Source organism: Gossypium raimondii, chromosome 7 (assembly GCF_025698545.1).
Source record: "Gossypium raimondii isolate GPD5lz chromosome 7, ASM2569854v1, whole genome shotgun sequence".
NCBI lineage: Eukaryota > Viridiplantae > Streptophyta > Magnoliopsida > Malvales > Malvaceae > Gossypium > Gossypium raimondii.
Window position 1 is genome coordinate 32524956 of NC_068571.1, and position 20156 is coordinate 32545111.

Sequence of the window (20156 nt, forward strand, 5' to 3'; positions counted from 1 at the left end):
AAAATAAATTTTACATATCATATTTTCCTAAGTTGTTTGGTGAAAATATGGTTGAAAATTTTATCAAACATTTTTAAAGAATTTTAAAGACTTGCAATATACTCAAAACATGTTTTAAATGTATTTTGATTTATCTAAATGTTTTTTAGTTAATACCAAAGTGTTCTGATACTTTGGTAATCAAGTCTTGAGACATATGACTATATGTCTCGAGACTCGAATGTAGAAATTTGCTTCAGAGGCTACATGTCTCGAGACATGGCCTGCATGTCTCGAGACATAGCCTACCAACGACTATGTTTCAGCTTTGTTTCAATACATCTTGGCAAGTCTTGGGACTTGGGTTAATAGACAATTTTTAAGCTCGAAATTAATGCTTCCAACGGCTAGAATTCATCCCCAACGACCATAAACGTCCATAAACTCTTCCTTGGTATAAATACAAGTTAAATACACATCAAGACACAAGAGAAAAGTCTTCAAATCCTCATTATCTCATTTCTCTTGTAAATATTCTCTAAGAGCTTATTGTTAGATCTTTATCACTCGCTTTTCATTTCTTCAAGAGCTTAATTTTTGTAAACACACACATTGTAGAGGCCTCTTTATTTACTCTACTTCATATCACTAATTATAAATTGGGAGGATTTTAGTTGAGCAATAAAAACTAATAATGATTCTAGTTTAGCCATAAAAGCTAGGGGGAATGGTTCTATCCAAGCCTTAAGAAAAAGGTAGATTTGTGAAAGTTATACCTTCTACTTGAAATGTATCAATTCTTATAGTGAATTGGAAGTTCCTTAGTTGAGGTATACCAAGGTAGAGGAGGTAGGAAATTGGCGTTGAACCACTACAAATCGAACTATCCAAGCTATTCTCCCTTTCTCTTTTATTTTGGAATAGTTTGAAGAGAATTTTAAAATACCAATTCACACTCTCTTGGTATTTTCAGTCCTAACAGAATGCACGATAAAGACATTAATGTTAGGTAGCCACAATCTATATAGTGAGATGTGAATTATCAAGATTGAATTTGTCCCTCCTACATAATAATAGTTAATCACAGGCCACTTAATCGAGTGAGACTAGAATTGCATGGCCATACTCAAATTAGTTGATATGAGATATCAAACTCATTTGTTTCTTTTAGTCTACTCGGGGTCAAGAAACAAAAAATTGGGCTATATAAGTGTGACTACTCCATGATTGGTGTTCAATTTGGATATCAAGGACAAAGAGATATACTACATAATTATTATCACAGAAAAGACTATATCGAACCATGACTTCTTGTAGCTTAGGTAACCGTGGTGTATTGCTAAATGCACTCATTGGTCGTAATATTAGAAGTGTTTTAATATTGCTACCAATGTTGCATGATTCTACAAGGTCACGCCCTATAGTTGTAACAATCTGAACCCAAAATAGTTAGGATTATATTCAACTTGCCACACAAATTTGACACGATTAATATTATATACAGTATGTGTGCATGCTTGATGCATATATAAAGAAAGTTTAACACCCCCTACCCGTATCCGTCGCCGGAATAGGATACGAGGTATTACCAGATTTTACTGAATAAATTTTTTTTAACTCAATATAACCCGTTTATAAATATCTACTCTTCCCTAAAATTTTAAAACCGAGACCAATCCAACACAACCAATCCATTTCAAAATATTTTCAAGATAGATTTATCGTATTCATAAGATAATCTTATCACATACCAAAACCAAAATTTTTTAGCCATATTAATGGCTAACCATACATTCATTCCACATTAACATCTACTTTACTAGCTTATGCATGCCATTGATTTCCAAAATAAAGTTTCTTTATGTACCGAGATCTTGAGGTTGATAGTGTGATGTGTCTCTAACCAAATCCGACCTCCGAGCTCTTAACTCTACAAACAGGGGAAAAAGAAACAGGGTAAGCACTTTGCGCTTAGTAAGCTCATGTAACAGGAATTATACTTACCTAATAATTTTTTTTTATACAATGCAATAAAACATTCATACATCCATTCAATACATTATTCCCCTATCATGCACAAACTCAACATTCAAATTAGTCCAATAATTTCCACGTATCAATAATATATATCATGATTGATGAGCTCATCAATTCCATGATTTCCATTTCCTTGTTATTTTTCCATATTTATCCCGTTGAACTACTTGGAATTTCGATGGATTTTCAGGGGTACACCTAAGTGTACAAATTCCGGGTCCATCAATTCATATTCATGTGCGCACATTTCCATTTCAGAGAGCACACTCCCGCGAACCTCATCCTTACAGCGGGATTACCAGTCTAGGCTAAATCCCCTGTAATATAAACTCATAGAGTATTGTCGGGATTACCAGTCCAGGCTAAATCCCCTACAACGACAATTACTCTAATGAGCTTGGATCTGAATTACCAGTCCAGGCTAAATTCAGACCCTAATTCGGATTACCCGTCTGGGCTAAATCCATTTTCCACATATTCTTCGGGAGGGCTATATCAGAATAGGATCACTAGTCCGGGCTAGATCCTTTTTACCGTTAATTCCTTTTCAGAGATCCATCGAATTTTCCTTTCATTCAACCGAGATTTATTTCCTCTTTTCATCAAGAATATCAATACTTCATCAATTATCATACAATAAACATCCAAATCATATTCACATCAATAACAAACATTTCAAGCATTTAGGAATATAATTCAAGTTACACGAACTTACCTCGATACTTGTTCGTAAACAAAAAATCTACTAATCCCGAAATTTTTCTTTTCCTCGATCTAGCTTCATATTTGAACTTTCTGGATCTAATAAATAAATTTAATCATTAATCTAATACATTTCATGTTCATGTGTAAGATTCTCTATAATTCCATTATTATTTATAGTGCATTCAAAGCTGTCTCACTGAGTCACAGTCACTAAATTATTTATATCTTCAGCTACAGAACTCCAAATTAAGATCTGTTAATTTTCCCTGAAACTAGACTCACATATCTTCTTACCATAAAATTTTCAGAATTTTTGGTGTAGCCAATAAGTACAGTTTATTCTTTAAAGTTCCCCTGTTTCACTGTTTTACAGTTCCGACCCCTCTTCACTAAAAATTAATTATCTCATTGTACAGAATTTAGATAATGTTTTTGTTTCTTTAATCTGAAAATAGACTCATTAAGGATTCTAAGAATATAAATTATAACTCATAATTATTTCTGTACAATTTTTAATGATTTTCCAAAGTCAGAACAGGGGAACCCGAATTCATTCTGACCTTGTCTCACAAAACCTATTATATCTCATGATTTACAATTCTATTGATTAAACCGTTTCTTCCATGAGAAACTAGACTCAATAAGCTTTAATTTCATATTTTATTAATCCTCTAATTTAATCTCTACAATTTTTGGTGATTTTCCAAAGTTAGACTACTGCTGCTGTCCAAAACTGTTTTAGTGCATGATGTTAATTACTATTTTTCCCTAAACTTTCAATAAATGATAATTTCATCCCTACTCAATTAACCTTTCAATTGAGCTGATTTTTCTCAATTAACACTATATTCCATCACTTCAAACTACTTTATAACCTTTGGAAATCAGAATTTTAGCACTAGACTTTAATTCCAAACATTTTCACAATTAGGTCCTATAAATCAATTTCTATTGAAATTACCTAATAAAATCATTTCATAAACAAATTAAAGCTTCAATTTCATGCTATTTTATCATGAACTTACAGCACTCAACCATAGTGACTTTCAATTTCATCCATGAAATCAAAAACTAATGAATTTAGTAATAGGACCTAGTTGTAAAAGTCTTAGAAACACAAAAATTATAAGAAAAAGGCAAGGATTAACTCACTTGGTGAAAAAATTATGAAAAACCAGCTTGAAGAAACCCTTAGGACGTTTTTGGCTGATGAGAGTGCAGAAAATATGAAGAGAATTCTAGATATCCCACTTTAGTCCTAACTTTTAAAGCAAATTTTTGCAATATTCCAATTTTACCCTTAATTCTTCGATTCTCCTGATTTTTCTCAGCTATTGCCGCCCAAAATATCTCATTTTGGGGTTATTTTCAATTTATGTCCCTCCTCATTTAACAATTGAGCTATTTAATCCTTCTAGTAACTTTTACACCTTTTTCAATTTAGTCCTTTTTACTTAATTGACTACCCAAACATTAAAATTTTTTAACGAAATTTTAATATCATTTTACTAACACTTCATAAATATTTATAAAATATTTTTGACTCGATTTACTGAGATCGAGGTCTTGATACCTTATTTTACTCAATTTCTTTAATACTTTCTTTTCTAACTAACCACTAAATCGGTAAAATTTTTCTATCAATATTTTCATACGATTTTCCTATCATACCAATATTCATGCAAAAATATTAAAATAAATTTCTCTTTAAATCGGATTTGTGGTTACCAAACCACTATTCCGATAGCCTTGAATATGGGCCATTATAGAAAGGTCTAATTAAAATACTATGAAATGTGTTTCACATATTTTTTGGATAAATTTGTTTTACCAAATTTATTAAGTAAATTTATTTGATAAATTTCGATTAATAAAAGATTTAAAAAGATTGATATAATTTTGGAAACTATATCATGTGATCTTTAAAATCCCTCTTGTTGGATTAATGTCGATTCAAAAAGGGAATGCTAGAATATGAAAAGCGAAAACTCTTTAATTTTTTCCCTTATTATGCTTGGTTGCACGAATTTCTTGGCCTAACAACTATAGGGAATTTTGAAACACTTTACAAAAGTTGCGAGAGAAAAACTCTAATCGTTTCTCCAAGGTGGCTATGGTAGAGTCTCGAACTTGGAGGTTGTGGTTTCAGTTCGATTGTTGTTTCAAATTGCCTTCTGCCATCAATTTTTTTATTTTATTTAGACCAATTTAGGTCTACATTCGTTCCTCACTTTTAACCTAGGTTCATTCCTTACACATTAATCCACGAGACTTTCCAACATTCCAACAATAAATACTATTTGTTATTATGATTACCCTCCTTATATTTATAATTATATACTAGACGATGCCATTCATATTACCATATGTAAAAAGAAGATACATTAGTTTATTTTTGAAGTTTGGGCTTAAGCATCTTACACGTAGTTTGTTTTTTCTTCTTGACTGAAGCTTGAACTCTAGATAGTTGTGAGTGAAAGTGAAATGAAAGTAGTAAGTTCGAAAATATGTGTTAAGAGATGTGTAGTTCACATATTATTTCATTTACATTCTTCATGTTTCTTGACTTTAAATCATTTAAATAATTTGTTTTTTGAGTTAAACTTAGGATATTCACCGTCAACTATAATAGTTAATTTCCTCAGCGCACATGCTATTCGAAGCAGTAAATAACTAGCCATAAAATGTAAATTACTAGAAAGAATTATCTAGGAGCCATATTTGATAATCTTCATTATTTTATTTTTAAATGATATATTCAAATAAGTTAGTCAATACAATCGTTTGCAAGTTGATTCATAATTCAAGTTATTTATTGATTGACATTATGTAAAGAGGTATAAATTATATCTTTATTTCGTTTTATTGTTATCTTTTGTACCGATATGTGTATTAATATTTCATATTTAATTTTCACGCTTTATACTACTTACTAAATTGTAATAATTTTTTCTTTGGTAAAGATTTGATAAAGAATGAACAGGTTGAAAAAAACCTACCCAAGAATAGCTTGCACAGACTAGTGCGAACTCCCTCTACTATCTTGCTCCAAGTTGGTAGTTGATCAAGTACAACCATATTAGTACCCAGCATTTTTCTTTACCTCGCAAGTTTTTTGCGCAACTATTCACCTCTTGCTTCATATGTCGCAGTTGCAGCTGCCCATTTCTTCTACAGAGGTCTCGAGTTTGATGTACCTCTACTAATACATGAGGATCGCCCTGACCATTTTGCACCAGCTCAATCAGTAAAGAATTGTCTGACTCCACTTTTATTAGTTGTATCTCTCTGTCCCAAGCCAACATCAGTCCTCGTAGTAGCGCCCTTGCCTCAGCTTGGAAGACACCAGCAACCCCAATATTTCCAGCAAATCCTACAACTCAACAAACATTAGAGTCATGTAACGCAACACCTATTGAAGCAGTCCGAGTATTTAAATCCACTAATGCATCAGTATTCAACTTGATCCAAATGACTGTAAGCGATCTCACCATTCATTATTTGCATAATTCAGAAGGCCATTTAAGTGTAATATTAAATTTATCGGAAAATATTTACATGTACTATGAATTAATACTAAAACTTTATTTTTAATCAACTCTTTAAACCGGGCGTAGCTGAGTAATAATAACTTTAATAAATAAAGTCCATATCCATATATTGTGATCATTGAATGAGATTGAGAATACCCCGTTGCTCCTCCAAAGCTGACTTGTACACTGTAAAACAATCTATTATTGATAAGCAGGAAGATGAGGTTGTGAAGCTGTTTTAAATTTTAATTGAATCCAATGGCCCATCTTATAAATTTAATTTTTATGATTTTTAAATAATGAAAATCCTGAAAAATGTTGCCCTGTTGCAAACTTCCCCACTTTTTGTACCAACGATTCTGACTTGGGATATGCGACATCTATTTTGGCCTTTGATGTTAAAAGGAAATGTGCTGTAAATTGAAAGGTGTAAAATTAAAAATCCAAAAAAGATTCCATGGGACACCCCAGGAGAGGTTGGTCAGTAACCACCACGTGTTCCTGTACCTCTTGTCAGGCTCAACGCTAATTGCTTAGATTTTAATGTGGACTTTATCAATTTGCATTTATTACCATTACTAAAGTCGCTCCTTGATAATTTTTATTTTCAGTATTGAAAATTAAAAGTTTGCACTATCGTTAACAAACTTTAATAAACATTTACATATTTTAATCATCCTCATTAATTTAATATTATTATACCTTCTTTTTACTCACTTAACTTTAATAAATTTTTATTTTAAAAATTAATTTTACTTTTACAAAAAACCTATAATTTTTCTAAGAAATTAAATTATTCAATTATTTCCCATAACCTAATTCTCTATAAAACTTAATTTTTTTCCTCTAAAATCTCCGGGTTTTCCTTAAGGAAACATAGGTTTTTCTTTCCTTTTCCTAAAAAATTATAAATTAATTTTAAAAATAAAAGAAATTAGAAAGATAAAACGATTTTCTTTATAAAACCAAATACTTTTTTTGGTAAGAACCCAGGTTCTTTTCCTTTTATAGGAAAAATTAAAATTAATTCTAAAAATAAAAATAAAGGAAATTAAAAATATAAATTGGTTTTCCTATAAAACCCTGATAATTCCTTGTAAAATCTCATGTTTTTTCCTTTTATTGAAAAACATAAAAGTAATTCTAAAAGGAAAATAAAGAATATAGAAAAAATGATTTTTTGACAAAATTCAAGTTTTTCTAATAAAACTCAAGTAATTCTCTATAAAACTTAAAATTTTCCTTTTACTAAAAAATCTAAAGTTAATTCTAAAAAATTAAAATTAATTTTTAAAAGACAAAATAAATGACTAAAATAAAATTTATTAAAATTGGGATAATAAAATGAGTAACTAGCTGTGTAATTGACCGTAAAAATATAACTTTAGCCTTATGTTTAAAATCTATCTACTTATTTCCTTTAGATTTCGTAAGGTTTGTTATTAATTAAATTCTCAATTAAAGATGAATTTACATTCTATTAATTTAATAATTTTAATTAAATTAATTATTTATTTTACTAGACTTAATACATAATTTGGTACCTAAGTTTGACACATTTTGTAAATGTGGTAGATGTGTTATTTTCGGTCCAATAACAAAAATATACTTTGATACTTGAAGTTATCAATGTTAATTTTAGTGTTTAATTCAAGTTTTAGAGCTAATTTAATGAAAATTCATAATTAATTAATAATATTAGCAAGTAACTTTCATCAAATCGATCCTAAAATCTGAATTAAAACACTTTCAACGAATTGTATTTGACAAATTAAATACAAAATTAAAAAATTCACAAGTAACACTAAATTTATTCTATAAAAATCATGAAAAATTCAAAGATAATTTCATTAGCAATTAAGTTTCATCAAATCTATCCTAAAACCTAAATTAAACACAAAAATTTAACATTGTTACCTTCGAGTATAAAAGTATATAACTTTTTCAAATATAGATATCACATTATATAAAAAAAATTAACATAGATACCACATTAGAAAAAAGTGTCAAACTCGAATACTAAATAATATATTAAAATTTTTAATTATCATTATGTTGAATTATAAATTACTATACATTTGAAAATAAACATAGCTTATGCTGTAAATAAAAGAAAAGATTAAAATAAAAAAATTCTCGGTATTTGTAACTAGAAGTTATAAATACATAGGAGAGGTACATTTAACAAGGAAATGCAGCATTACATATACATGAATTTGCATAATCCATATACCATCAGCATACGTGAACCTTATAAATGTCTAGGTACATAGCCATACACTACATTCAAATGATGTATGAATTCTCCTTGGATGGCTATTCACTATGAATATGCCTCGTTAAACCTTGAAAAACTCAATAATATAAAAACTTAATGAAAAAAAAAGTACAATATTTATAAAAGATTTCCACTCAAATGTAACTAATTATTCAATGTCTTTTAAGAAAATGCATTCCTATATTTTGTACATTGTAACACCCCTAACTCGTATCTGTCGCCGAAATAAAGTTACGGAGCATTACCAAAATTTACAGATCAAGCAAACAAATATTTCATATCATATAGTATTCATATCAGAAGTCAATCATAAAGTCTCTTATATGAGCCCTCAAAGCCCAAAATACACATTAGAAATAAGTCGGGACTAAACCGGGTACTCAGAGAATTTTTCGGGCCCGTGTGGTCAGCCGTGTGTCTCACACAGTCAAGAGACACGCCTGTGTGTCAGGCCGTGTGGGCATTCGAAATAAGGGCACACGACCGTGTCTCAGCTCGTTTCCAAACTTGGAAGCTCTCTAACTTGGGTCACACGGCCAAGCCACACGCCTGTGTGCTAGGCAGTGTGAGCATACTGACTTGCACTCTCTAAAAGATACAGGGGACACATGGCCATGTGTCACACACGGCTGAGACACATGCCCGTGTGGACGGAAATAGACTATTTTATAAGCCATTTTTCTCACCCAACAAGACATGTACCTATAGTTATCATTATACATACAAACAAGCCATATTATGGCATCCAAAACAAGTAAAAATCAAGCCTTAAATATATAATATCTTAACATACAACCAATATTTTTTAGGCACCTCAGATGACAGATTATAACATGTGTGTTCATGTATTCAATATATTCATATGTACAACTAATGTATATGCATAACTGTACCCAAGGTTTACCAAGCTAATTTGCATTATTTCAAACTAAGTCACTTACCTACCAAAATTTACCATCTGGTGTCAAAATGTATTTTATATACTAATATATTTAAATATACTTATACCTTATATATTAAGGTACCGATTCCTAATCAATTCATCACATCCCAAAACACATGCATATAATTGCACTTTTAGCTAACATTTTACCCTTTTATCATACAATCATAAACCAAATCACACATCAATCATATAAGGCAAATATGCACCAAACCAAAATGTGCCAACACACAAGCCAAATAAGTAACTAATTTTAACAAAACACATGTAGGCCAACATTAACCAGAATACCTATACATGTCATTATAACCAAAATTAAAACATCCGAAAGTATCGATAAAACTGTTGGATAGTGTTGTATATCTCCGACAAGCTTCCAACCCGATCGAGCTTCCGATAATCTGAAAAGTAAAGGAAAACAACTATGTAAGCAATGAATGCTTAGTAAGCTCGTATAAACTTTAATCATATCAATTCATTTCAAATATGAAATTTATACATATCAAGAATAATCTAATATTGACACTGCAATACTCGTGAAGTTATATTCAATAACTCACAAGGTGAATAAATCCACAACATCACTTATACATATTATTCCTAGCATAGTAGGATTTTAAACAACTTTAACTCTTCCAAATTTCTTTATTTTCATTTGCATTTCTTTACTTTCCACACTCATTCCATATGCATAACACACCAGTCATAAACATATCATTCAACCATAGCCACAAGCTAGTGCATTTAAACATAGCCTTTTTCGAATTAATCACATGATAAGTCATTTCATAAGAAATTGCAGAACTTAAACCTTACTACTCTTTCATGAGCACTAGCATATTTTCATTTGGGTACTTACCCTTTAAATGCATCATATAAATAAACATATTACCATTTAACCAATAGCTTGGCACTTGCCTAAGCATCAAACAACAACAATTGTTAGTGTATTTAAGCATATTTCATATAAATTCAACATTGATAATCTTATTTTCTCAACATGTCACACCTGAGTTTATTACTCGTCTCAACTTACATAATTTCCTTGTATCGTCATATCAAAAATATTCATATATGTACATATCGTGATACATATCATTCTCTTATTGTTTCTTCATAATCATATATCATTCATTTCATTATATCAATATATCGTGTACCATCATTTCCATGTATTTCAGATAAATATCAAGACACATGTATGAGCTCAATAATAATCAAATTTCCATGTTCATAAACTTTCCACATCTTGTATTCATATATCAATTCCATATATTTCGGGTATATATTGGTATAGTACATTTCAATTTCATGTTGTCTTATGTCAGAACTTTGCCTGTTGAATCATTTAAAATATCGATGAATACACGGGTAGTACACACGAAGTGTACAAATCTGAAATCTGTCAATTTATATTCGGGAATGCTCATACGAACACATAAATGGGAAGCTCTTTCGAGCCATATAACGGGAAGCTCATGTGAGCTGTATAACGGGAAGCTCCAAAGAGCCATTAACGGGAAGCTCATACGAGCCAATATCGGGAAGTTCAAGCGAGCCAATATCGGGAAGCTCCAAAGAGCCATATTTCAGGAAGCTCGTGAAAGTGCCTTTAATCGGAAAGCTCCGAAAAGCCATATATTGAGACGCTCATAAGAGTTGCGGTGTGTCCACAACACATACAGGACCACAACCAATCGGGATGCTCTGAAGAGTTATTAACGAGAAGCTCATAAGAGCTAATAACGGGACGCTCTTTCGAACTGTGGTGTGTCTGCAACACATGCAGGACCACAACCAATTCGGGAACCCGATATCCATCGAATTTCATTTATTCAAACAGGATTTAATATTTGTCGATCATCGTCGGATATGCGATTAATTTCATACATGGAAATTTACACAAATCACATACACAACATTCAATTTAAAACATATAAATATACAATTTAATTACACGAACTTACCTAGCTAAACTGCAGAAATACCAAAGTTCAGGGGCATTTTGAAAAGTTTCTATTTTCCTCGATTTTCCACTCGATATTGATCTAAATTAATAATTTAATTCAATATATTAATTTAGATGATAAAACAATTTATTTCATGCGATTTGGTCTTTTTTGACATTTTTACAAAATTTCCTCTAAAGTTTTACTTTTAATTCAATTTAGTCACTGAACCCAAAACATGAAAATTAACCATTTTTAATGCAAACCCATGCTAGCTGAATATTCATGGCATTCAATACAGTCCATTTTTGCAATAATTTCACAACAAACCCTTGTATTTTTACTAACTTAACAAATTAATTCTTAATCGAAAAATTCATCAAAATCACTTAACAAATTACTTTTAATTAACAACTAATATCTCAAATTAATCATTTAACATAAAAAAATCATATATATTCATCAATGACAACATCCAAAATATTTAACAAAATAAAAAACAAAAGTAATGTTTAGTTGGACCTAATTGTAACAATCTTAAAAACATAAAAATTACAAGAAAAAGAACTAAATTGACTAACCAATTGAACTTGGAACTTTGAAACCCTTAAGGCTTTCGTCTCCTTCTTTCTCCTTTTTCTTTTCTTTTTTCCTTCTTTTTCCTTCTGTTTCGTTTTTGCTTTGTTTCTTTTTAATTCTTTATTATTATTATTATTATTTTGTTTTATTATATATTAATATATAATAATATATATAATATATATACTTAACACTTAAGGTTTATTTCATAATATATATAATAAATTCACAAAAATCCACCTTATGCTGCCTCATAAAGAAACAATGGCATAATTGCTTCTTTAGTCCCTTTAATTTTTCTTTAATCTATAACTCAACTTTCACCCTTTATGCATTTTAGTCTTAATACCTAATTACTCTTAATTCACTATCAAAACGTTAAAATTTTTCAACAAAACTTTAATACCACCTTAATGACACTCCGTAAATATTTATAAAAATATTTACGGCTCGGTTTATAGAAACGAGGTCCCGATACCGCATTTTTCAAAACCACTTGAACTAGGGTTTTATCACTCGAATCTAATAATTCATTATAATACATAAATTATTAATTTAAAATTTTTTTAAAAATCATATTTGACTCGTAAATATTAAATAATAAAATTTACGAGCTTATTCGCCGGATTTGGTGGTCTCGAACCACTGTTTCCAACACTACTGAAAATCAAGCTATTACATACATGCTTCTTGAAAATTGAAGTTGACAATGCTCTTATGAACTGATCTATTGGGTTATCAATTGAGTGAATTTCGAGATATGTTTAGTTCTATCATCCTTTACACAACCACTTTTAATTTGTGAAATGCATATTGCAATATTGTTGGCTTGCCATTATCAACAAACAATCTACACACTTTTTTTATATGTTGAATTGTTGTCTGTAACTAAACATTTTTGTGACTTTCTTCATAAAGAGCCAAAATTTTGAATGGTTTCTTAATGTGGCAGTGACTCTTTGCTTTACAAATTTCCATGAAATAGTAGTATCACTACATGTGAAAACATAACTTGTTTGTGATAAAGCTTTACAATGATCAAAAAGATATCTAGTATCAACATACTATTGGAGATATTGAGTGGAGACGATAGATCTGGAGACTATATGGAATTAAACAGTAGACTTCGAGGCGCGGGTAATGCTTTCCAAAAAGAACTATTTGCCCCCGCACAAAGTTGCTAGAGGGTTAAGACAGAGGTCCTCTTGGGATATAGCGAAGCTTTTGAATTTCCTTTTATTAGCAAAATCGAGGAATTCTCTAACTCTAGAAAATCGAGGAATTCTCTAACTCTTACTCTAATTTCTAAAATTGAATTGATTGTAATGTACTTTGTGAGCACCATAGTCCCTCTATTTATATGCACTCAATGGATACTATTTTGAAGAGCCACAACCCTTAGCTGGACATACTTCTTAGAAAAAACATGTCTCATGGAAATGTATCCATTAGATGATAAATCATCACTTTTTAATTTGAATAGTGCTCATGAATAATTAATTTGCAATCTACAATTTCCAACACATACCTCATCGATTTTGATTTTACTCCATATAAGAAAAACAAACTCATATCAAATGTGTAATGAAGATAATGAATAACATGTTTCACTCCATTATGATATGTTTGTGTTGGTGCAGAACTAGATCTTGCAAGTAAATTGACCATAAAGGTTTTATCTATTCTAGTACAATACTTCAAGATCAAGAACTTTTCACACCATCTTCTTGTGAATGAAACAAATCTTTTTCAACATCAAGCGAAAGAACAACTATATGAGAGTTTAATGGATAAGACTTATCATGTTCAAATATTTCAGTTACCTTTTTATATAAGTTGATTAATGAAGAAATATTTTACTTGCTAAATGTTCAACATGAAATCCAAGACAAAAATTATTTTACATCTTTCATTTTAAATTCCTTATTTCAATAGTTAGAGGTGCAAAGATCTCTTCTAGAATCCTTACTATGTTTAAGTCATCAACATAAGTTGCAATTATAGCAAACCTAAAGTTTATTTTCTTGATAAAAACATAAGGACAAACAACATAATTTTTATATCCATTTTTCATAAATGTTCACTCAAATGATTATACCACATACATCAAGATTGCTTTAATCCATACAAGAATCTTTATCATTTAATAGAGTATGGTTGTCGAGGTTTTAATTATATGCATCATGCATCTTAAGTTCTTCAAAGATTTTTTATGTAGATTTCATTATCTAATAACTCATACAAATAAGTCATTACAACTTTCATTAATCGTCGATTTCATTATCTAATAACTCATACAAATAAGTCATTACAACTTCCACTAATCGTCGCATTTTTGTAGAGTACAAGTGAGAGATTCTAAAGAAAACTTAGAAAGAAAAACCTTATAATCAATTTTCTTAGAAGGAGAAATGATAAAGGATTTAAAAGCTAAAGTATTTTTATTAATAAGCCAGTTGAAATCACGTAGTTAATATATATTATATTGTATATGATAAACAATGATTTAACGACCATATCAATCATCCTTAAAGACTTGACTTTAGTAATTTAAATGAAAACTTTTGAATAATTCAGTTTTCATTTTATAATTTTTGAAGTTGAGTGACCAAAGTGTAAACTTATTAATAATTCAATGAACTTGGGTATAATTTACCTTTAATTTTATGGTACTTTGGTATAATCTTAAATTAATTAATTTTTATTATTTAATTAAAAATAACGAATATAATAAAAACATGATAATAGTTACAAAGATTTTATTATTATTTAGAAAAATTATATACGCAAAAAAATATTTGAAGGTAAATAAAATTGTTTTTAGAGGTGCTCATATGTCGGGCTAGGTCAAGTCCATACAAGGTATCTAGATTAATTTTTCAATTTTGGGTCCAACTTAAAAAATGGGCTTACGCTTTTGTTCAAGCCCAACCCAATTTAAGGAAGGTAAATCCGGGTCCGATCCGGTCTACCCATATTTGACTTTTTTTTAGATTAGTTTTTTATTTAAAAATATTTTTTAAATATACTAAAATCACTAAAAAACTCTAAAATAAAATTTTCTAACACATTAAAAATATTTATATTAAAAAAACTACCATAAATACAATAAATGTTTTATTATATTACAAAACACAAATAAATATAATAAATAATTTATTGTATTAAATATATTTTTTAAAATTTTATATTTTGGGCTGGGTTATTTAGTTGGGTAAGTTTTATTTTTAGGTTTTTGATAATGAGTTCAATTGTTATTGGGTTAGTAATTTAATATAAATAATTATTATTTAATATATTCGGGCAGGGTCGAGTCGAGCTCGAGCAAAAAATCTTATCTAAGACTTGGCCCATATAGAAAACAGGCCTTAAATTTTACCCAAGTCTATTTTTCAGGCTTCGAATTTTTGTCTAAACCCTCTCATTTTTCGAGTAGGCATTTGAACCTAATGGGTGGTCCGATCTATGAATAAGTCTAATTAGTTATACTAAACCTTTAAGATAGTTGTGTTTTACCAATATTTTATACTTTTATAATAGTGGAATAGATTCTAGGGTAAACTATATTAATAACCACTCAACTATTAGTGTGTTTATGATTTGATCACTCAAGTTTAAATTTTTTTTATTTCAATCACTAGCATTATCAAAATTTAATATTTTGGTCGCTTATCCGTTAAATCACTAACAAAGTGCTGATGTGACTATTTTTCATTAGCATATAATAAATTTAGCCCTCCAATGTTTACTGAGTTCTATCAATTTGGTTCTAATTCTAAAACAAATTTAACCATCAACTTTACACGTTATTTCAATTTAATCTTGATTCTTAAAATAATCAAAAATAGAAACTTTAAAAATAAATATTATTTTAAAGTTCATTTTTTATTAAAATACATAATATTTTATAAAATACATATAAAATTATAAAAATTAGTATAAAAGAAAAATTATAAATAAATGAATACTTGATGTTTTTCTTTTTCTAACATGAAATTTATTTATTAAAATAATAATTTTATAAATAAAGTATTTTTTAAAAACCCGTAAGCAATACTTAAACCAAATTCAAACTTTTTTAGTTTTATTTTATAAATAATAATTTGTTTATCTAGTGTTGTTCCTTAATTCTCGTCAAATTTATCTAGTGTTGGGCACCACCTTCACCTACAACCACCAGCACCAATAACTCTTACTCTAAACTCTTCGCTTTCCGCATCCTTCATCATCTTGCCATCAAATTAGAAATCAATTGTGTAGTTGTCAGCATAACCTTCCACCTACTTATATATCCCCAACGATACTCGCCTTCAAGCACAAACTCAAATGTAATAACCTAAAGACATCACTTATTATTCTTTTCAAACTCAGGCCATAGTATTTTACCTAACTTGAATACGGTGGTAGTTAATATTAAAAAGAATTGATTCTACTTAAGTCTTTTTTAAGATTTTTCCCTTAAATTGTTTTATTTATAAAATTTTATTTAATAAATAAATGTCATGTTAAATAATCGAGAAAAAAATTAGATAAATATTTTTATAATTTTATATATATTTTTATTAGAAAATGAACTTTTAAAATATTTTTTTGAGGTTTTAGTTTTGAATTTTTAAGAATAAAGACTAAATTGAGATAATATGTAAAATTAAGGGTTAAATTTGTTGTATTTTTAAAATTAACACAAAATTAATAGAGTTTGTAAATATTAAAAGACTAAATTTATTATTATATCAATAAAAATATCCATATCTACACTCCATTTATATAATTTAAACTACTAAAATATTAAATTTTGATAATATTAATAACTAAAATAAAAGTTTTTGAATGTAAATGACAAAATAGATATATGGTAATAGTTGACACAAAATCTCTTTTGTCAGCAGCAGAACCGAGCCACTGCCTACAATCAAGGGACAACTTATTTTCTCCCATTCTTTAACATCCTTTGAAGACTCCATTCTATAAATATTTTACCTATAACATCAAGCGCAGCTTCAGGCTCATTGCATCCCTTCCTATTTCTCTTCCCTCAATAATCAAAAGCTTCTTCTTTCTTTCTTTTTCTGTGCGTGCACCCTTAAACCACAACAAACCAAGGTATGCTTTCTTTCACTTTATGCCACCGTTTTGGATCACTAATGGAAACCCTTTTCATTGTTTTTGTCTATTTTTTATAGATCGCTCGTTTACACTTTATCAATTCCCGTTTCATGGCCGTTTCGTTTCTGGGTTTAAGTGCAAAGGCACAAGTTCCATAGGATCTTATTGAATCCTTTACTAGAACTTATGAACAAGAATCGGACTTTTGGTTCAGCATAGATGTAAAGCATTAAAAAGCTGTCGTTTTTGTTTTTTAGTTTTACTATTTGAGGAAAGAGATTGCTGAAGAACTAGATATTTAACCAACTCGCTTTTTATGGTTAATTCATGTTTGTACTTGATTGTTGCAGCGACCTTGATACAGATAAATAGTACTATGAAGTAACCATCTTTTATAATATAGTAATGAATAAGCATAAACACCTGACCCTAGTAGCCGATCCGGTTATGAGAAGACATGTGTGCCATTAGACCAGAGTGTAATTGATCAGTTATGTCATTTTTCTTCAATTTTGGTTGTTTAATGAGAGTTGAGTAAAATTGTTTGACTATTAAGAGAGCATGTAGTATTGGGCTAAGAACTTAGGATTGAGATGTCGATCTATTATTTAGTTTATTGCCTTACTCTTGAATATCATGGTAGCTAATGTTTGTGCCAAATTTTGCAATAGAATCTGGTCACTTGCATGGCATTCATTATCTGAGAAATGGAACAGCATATAGTTTTGTTTTTTGGAAATTCTGTTACCAGTCAGATCCTAGACTTAGTCTTCCAAACACTTAGCAGCCTTTTCTTTTATGCATCTTGTGGCTATTATAAATTCCCGTATAACTGGATCAATTACAACTGATGAATAAACTAACATAATTACTGGGTTTTGATTGAATGTTGATGCAATTTATTGTTGTGGAAAAGATGAGTGAAGAAGATAAAAATGAAGCTAAGGTAGTGGAAACTCCACGCAAACCACCCCGTCTGAACGAGAGGATTCTTTCGTCTATGTCACGGAGATCAGTTGCTGCACATCCTTGGCATGATCTTGAGATTGGTACCCTATCTAATGAGTGAATATTCTGATTTGATGTTGTTGCTAATATTGTCCGAGTGAATAATCAGATTTTGGGAACTGACCTGTTTCAAAAATATTGTGTTCAGGACCTGGAGCTCCAGCAATTTTCAACTGTGTATGATTTCTTTCTAATTTTATCAGTCTGAACTTGTTCATAGAACATTTATGGTTTTAAATAAACTGAGAAATAAACATAATTTAGCATGCTTTACATATATCAATAACATTCATTAATTTATTAGTTTCACCTAAACTTACCCTGGTTTTCCTATTGGAAGAACATTCTTAAGGTACCAAGAAAACATTTCACATATTAAAGCCGAAATGTCTAACCTCCAGTCACTGCTAATTGTTTGCTTATTGAATTTCTTGTTCAACCATACAGGTTGTTGAGATACCAAAAGGTAGTAAGGTCAAGTATGAACTTGACAAGAAGACAGGATTGATTAAGGTATGAAAAGTTTTGCATCTTTAAAGATAGTAGTTCCTGGTACATATTCCTGAGCTACTATGTCAAGGCTTTCCCTTTCTTCCAATGAATTCCAGTTTAGTCATGTTTATTAGAAAGTTTGCCACTGTTACAGGCTCCATATTGTAATGTTTTCTTACTGTCAACATGAATATCAGGTTGATCGAGTTTTATATTCATCGGTGGTCTACCCTCATAACTATGGTTTCATCCCTCGCACACTTTGTGAAGACAATGATCCCTTGGATTGTTTGGTTATCATGCAGGTGAAACACTAGTAAAATTCCCAATAACTTATTCCTGAATGTTAACATGTACGATTAATTTATTCACTATAAAAGCCTCTTATGTGTTCTATTGTTGACCATTACTTGTACCACCCCAGTTCCGTTAGCCTTCTTCCCCTATGCACTCTGAACCACCCGCATTGCTTTTAAGGCATTTCATCGAGTTCATCTTTGAGCTGCATATTAACAGTGATCTAGAAGTACTCAAATTATGTTGTTTCTTCAAATAGGAGCCTGTTCTTCCTGGATGTTTTCTGCGAGCCAGAGCCCTTGGACTAATGCCAATGATTGACCAGGTATTTCATTGTAGTTTCAGGTTAACCTTTTGACACTTCTTCCCTTCAGTTTGTCTGATATCTGCTTCATAATTCTTACCTAGGGGGAGAAAGATGACAAGATCATTGCAGTTTGTGTTGATGATCCTGAGTACAAGCATTACACCGACATCAAAGATCTTCCCCCTCACCGCCTGACTGAGATCCGTCGTTTCTTTGAAGACTGTATCCTTTTCAATATCAAATTATAAAACTCATTCCTCGATATTTGAGCTATTTATCAAAAGAATGTTCAAGTTTGTTCCCTGATGCAAGGAATACCGCTTTCTTAACACAGCACAGACAAGAAAAATGAGAACAAGGAGGTTGCAGTCGACAAATTTTTACCAGCAACCGCTGCCGTTGAAGCTGTCCAGTATTCAATGTATGCCTAGAACTATATTATACCTCCCAAGGATGGGTATACATAATAATAGAGGGAATTCATGTCCAAAGCTAACGGGCATTTCCCCCTTTGGTTCCGACATCCTTGGTCTCCGTTATTAATAATTTTTGTTATGCTTCTACTGAGGTTCTTGTGTTGATCTGTTGCAGGGATCTTTATGCCGAGTACATTATGCAAACCCTGAGGCGATAGGCTGAAAAAGGGCAATCTTCCATCATGGGAGGAAATGCACCACATACTAAATAAAACATTTATCGACAGCATTTGGATATGATTTGAACTCCTTTCCCTTTTTAGCTGTGGTTCTGTACGATTATTATTACCCGTTGGATAAAAAACTTTGTTGTCGGGAAGAGATTATATATGGAATTTATGACATTACTAGAATGCGATTTGAGATTTTTGTTAGTTATCATCACTTCATCGCTCATTTTCCCATGTTTTCCTCCTTGCACACCTTGTAATCTTTCCAAAAGCAACGGAGACATATTCAAGAAATGC

General features: G+C 30.3%; 1 protein-coding gene and 1 long non-coding RNA gene across 2 annotated transcripts; one reads left to right on the plus strand and one right to left on the minus strand.

Annotated features, from left to right (window-relative positions):
- Window positions 1-238: 238 nt before the first annotated feature.
- On the minus strand, window positions 239-3950 carry LOC128042585 (uncharacterized). The gene is made up of 3 exons (XR_008198033.1): window positions 3874-3950; window positions 2732-2817; window positions 239-1909 (listed from the first exon to the last, which is right to left on the minus strand). It is a non-coding gene; the product is annotated as an uncharacterized LOC128042585 (long non-coding RNA).
- A 12937-nt stretch (window positions 3951-16887) lies between these two features.
- Window positions 16888-20042, plus strand: LOC105795487 (soluble inorganic pyrophosphatase 1). The gene is made up of 9 exons (XM_012625131.2): window positions 16888-17106; window positions 18026-18158; window positions 18266-18294; window positions 18565-18630; window positions 18807-18914; window positions 19166-19231; window positions 19315-19435; window positions 19553-19634; window positions 19805-20042. The coding sequence occupies exons 2-9, from the start codon at window positions 18026-18028 to the stop codon at window positions 19845-19847; spliced, it is 648 nt and encodes a 215-aa protein (XP_012480585.1). The 5' UTR covers window positions 16888-17106; the 3' UTR covers window positions 19848-20042.
- The last annotated feature ends 114 nt before the right edge of the window (window positions 20043-20156 follow it).

Bases quoted from the DNA above. Each gene is read 5' to 3' on its own strand.
- LOC105795487 (XM_012625131.2), top strand. From the start codon at position 18,026: ATGAGTGAAGAAGATAAAAATGAAGCTAAGGTAGTGGAAACTCCACGC. The intron at 18,631-18,806 runs GTATGAAAAGTT...CATGAATATCAG, and splicing joins AGAAGACAGGATTGATTAAG to GTTGATCGAGTTTTATATTC. The intron at 19,635-19,804 runs GTATGCCTAGAA...GATCTGTTGCAG, and splicing joins GAAGCTGTCCAGTATTCAAT to GGATCTTTATGCCGAGTACA.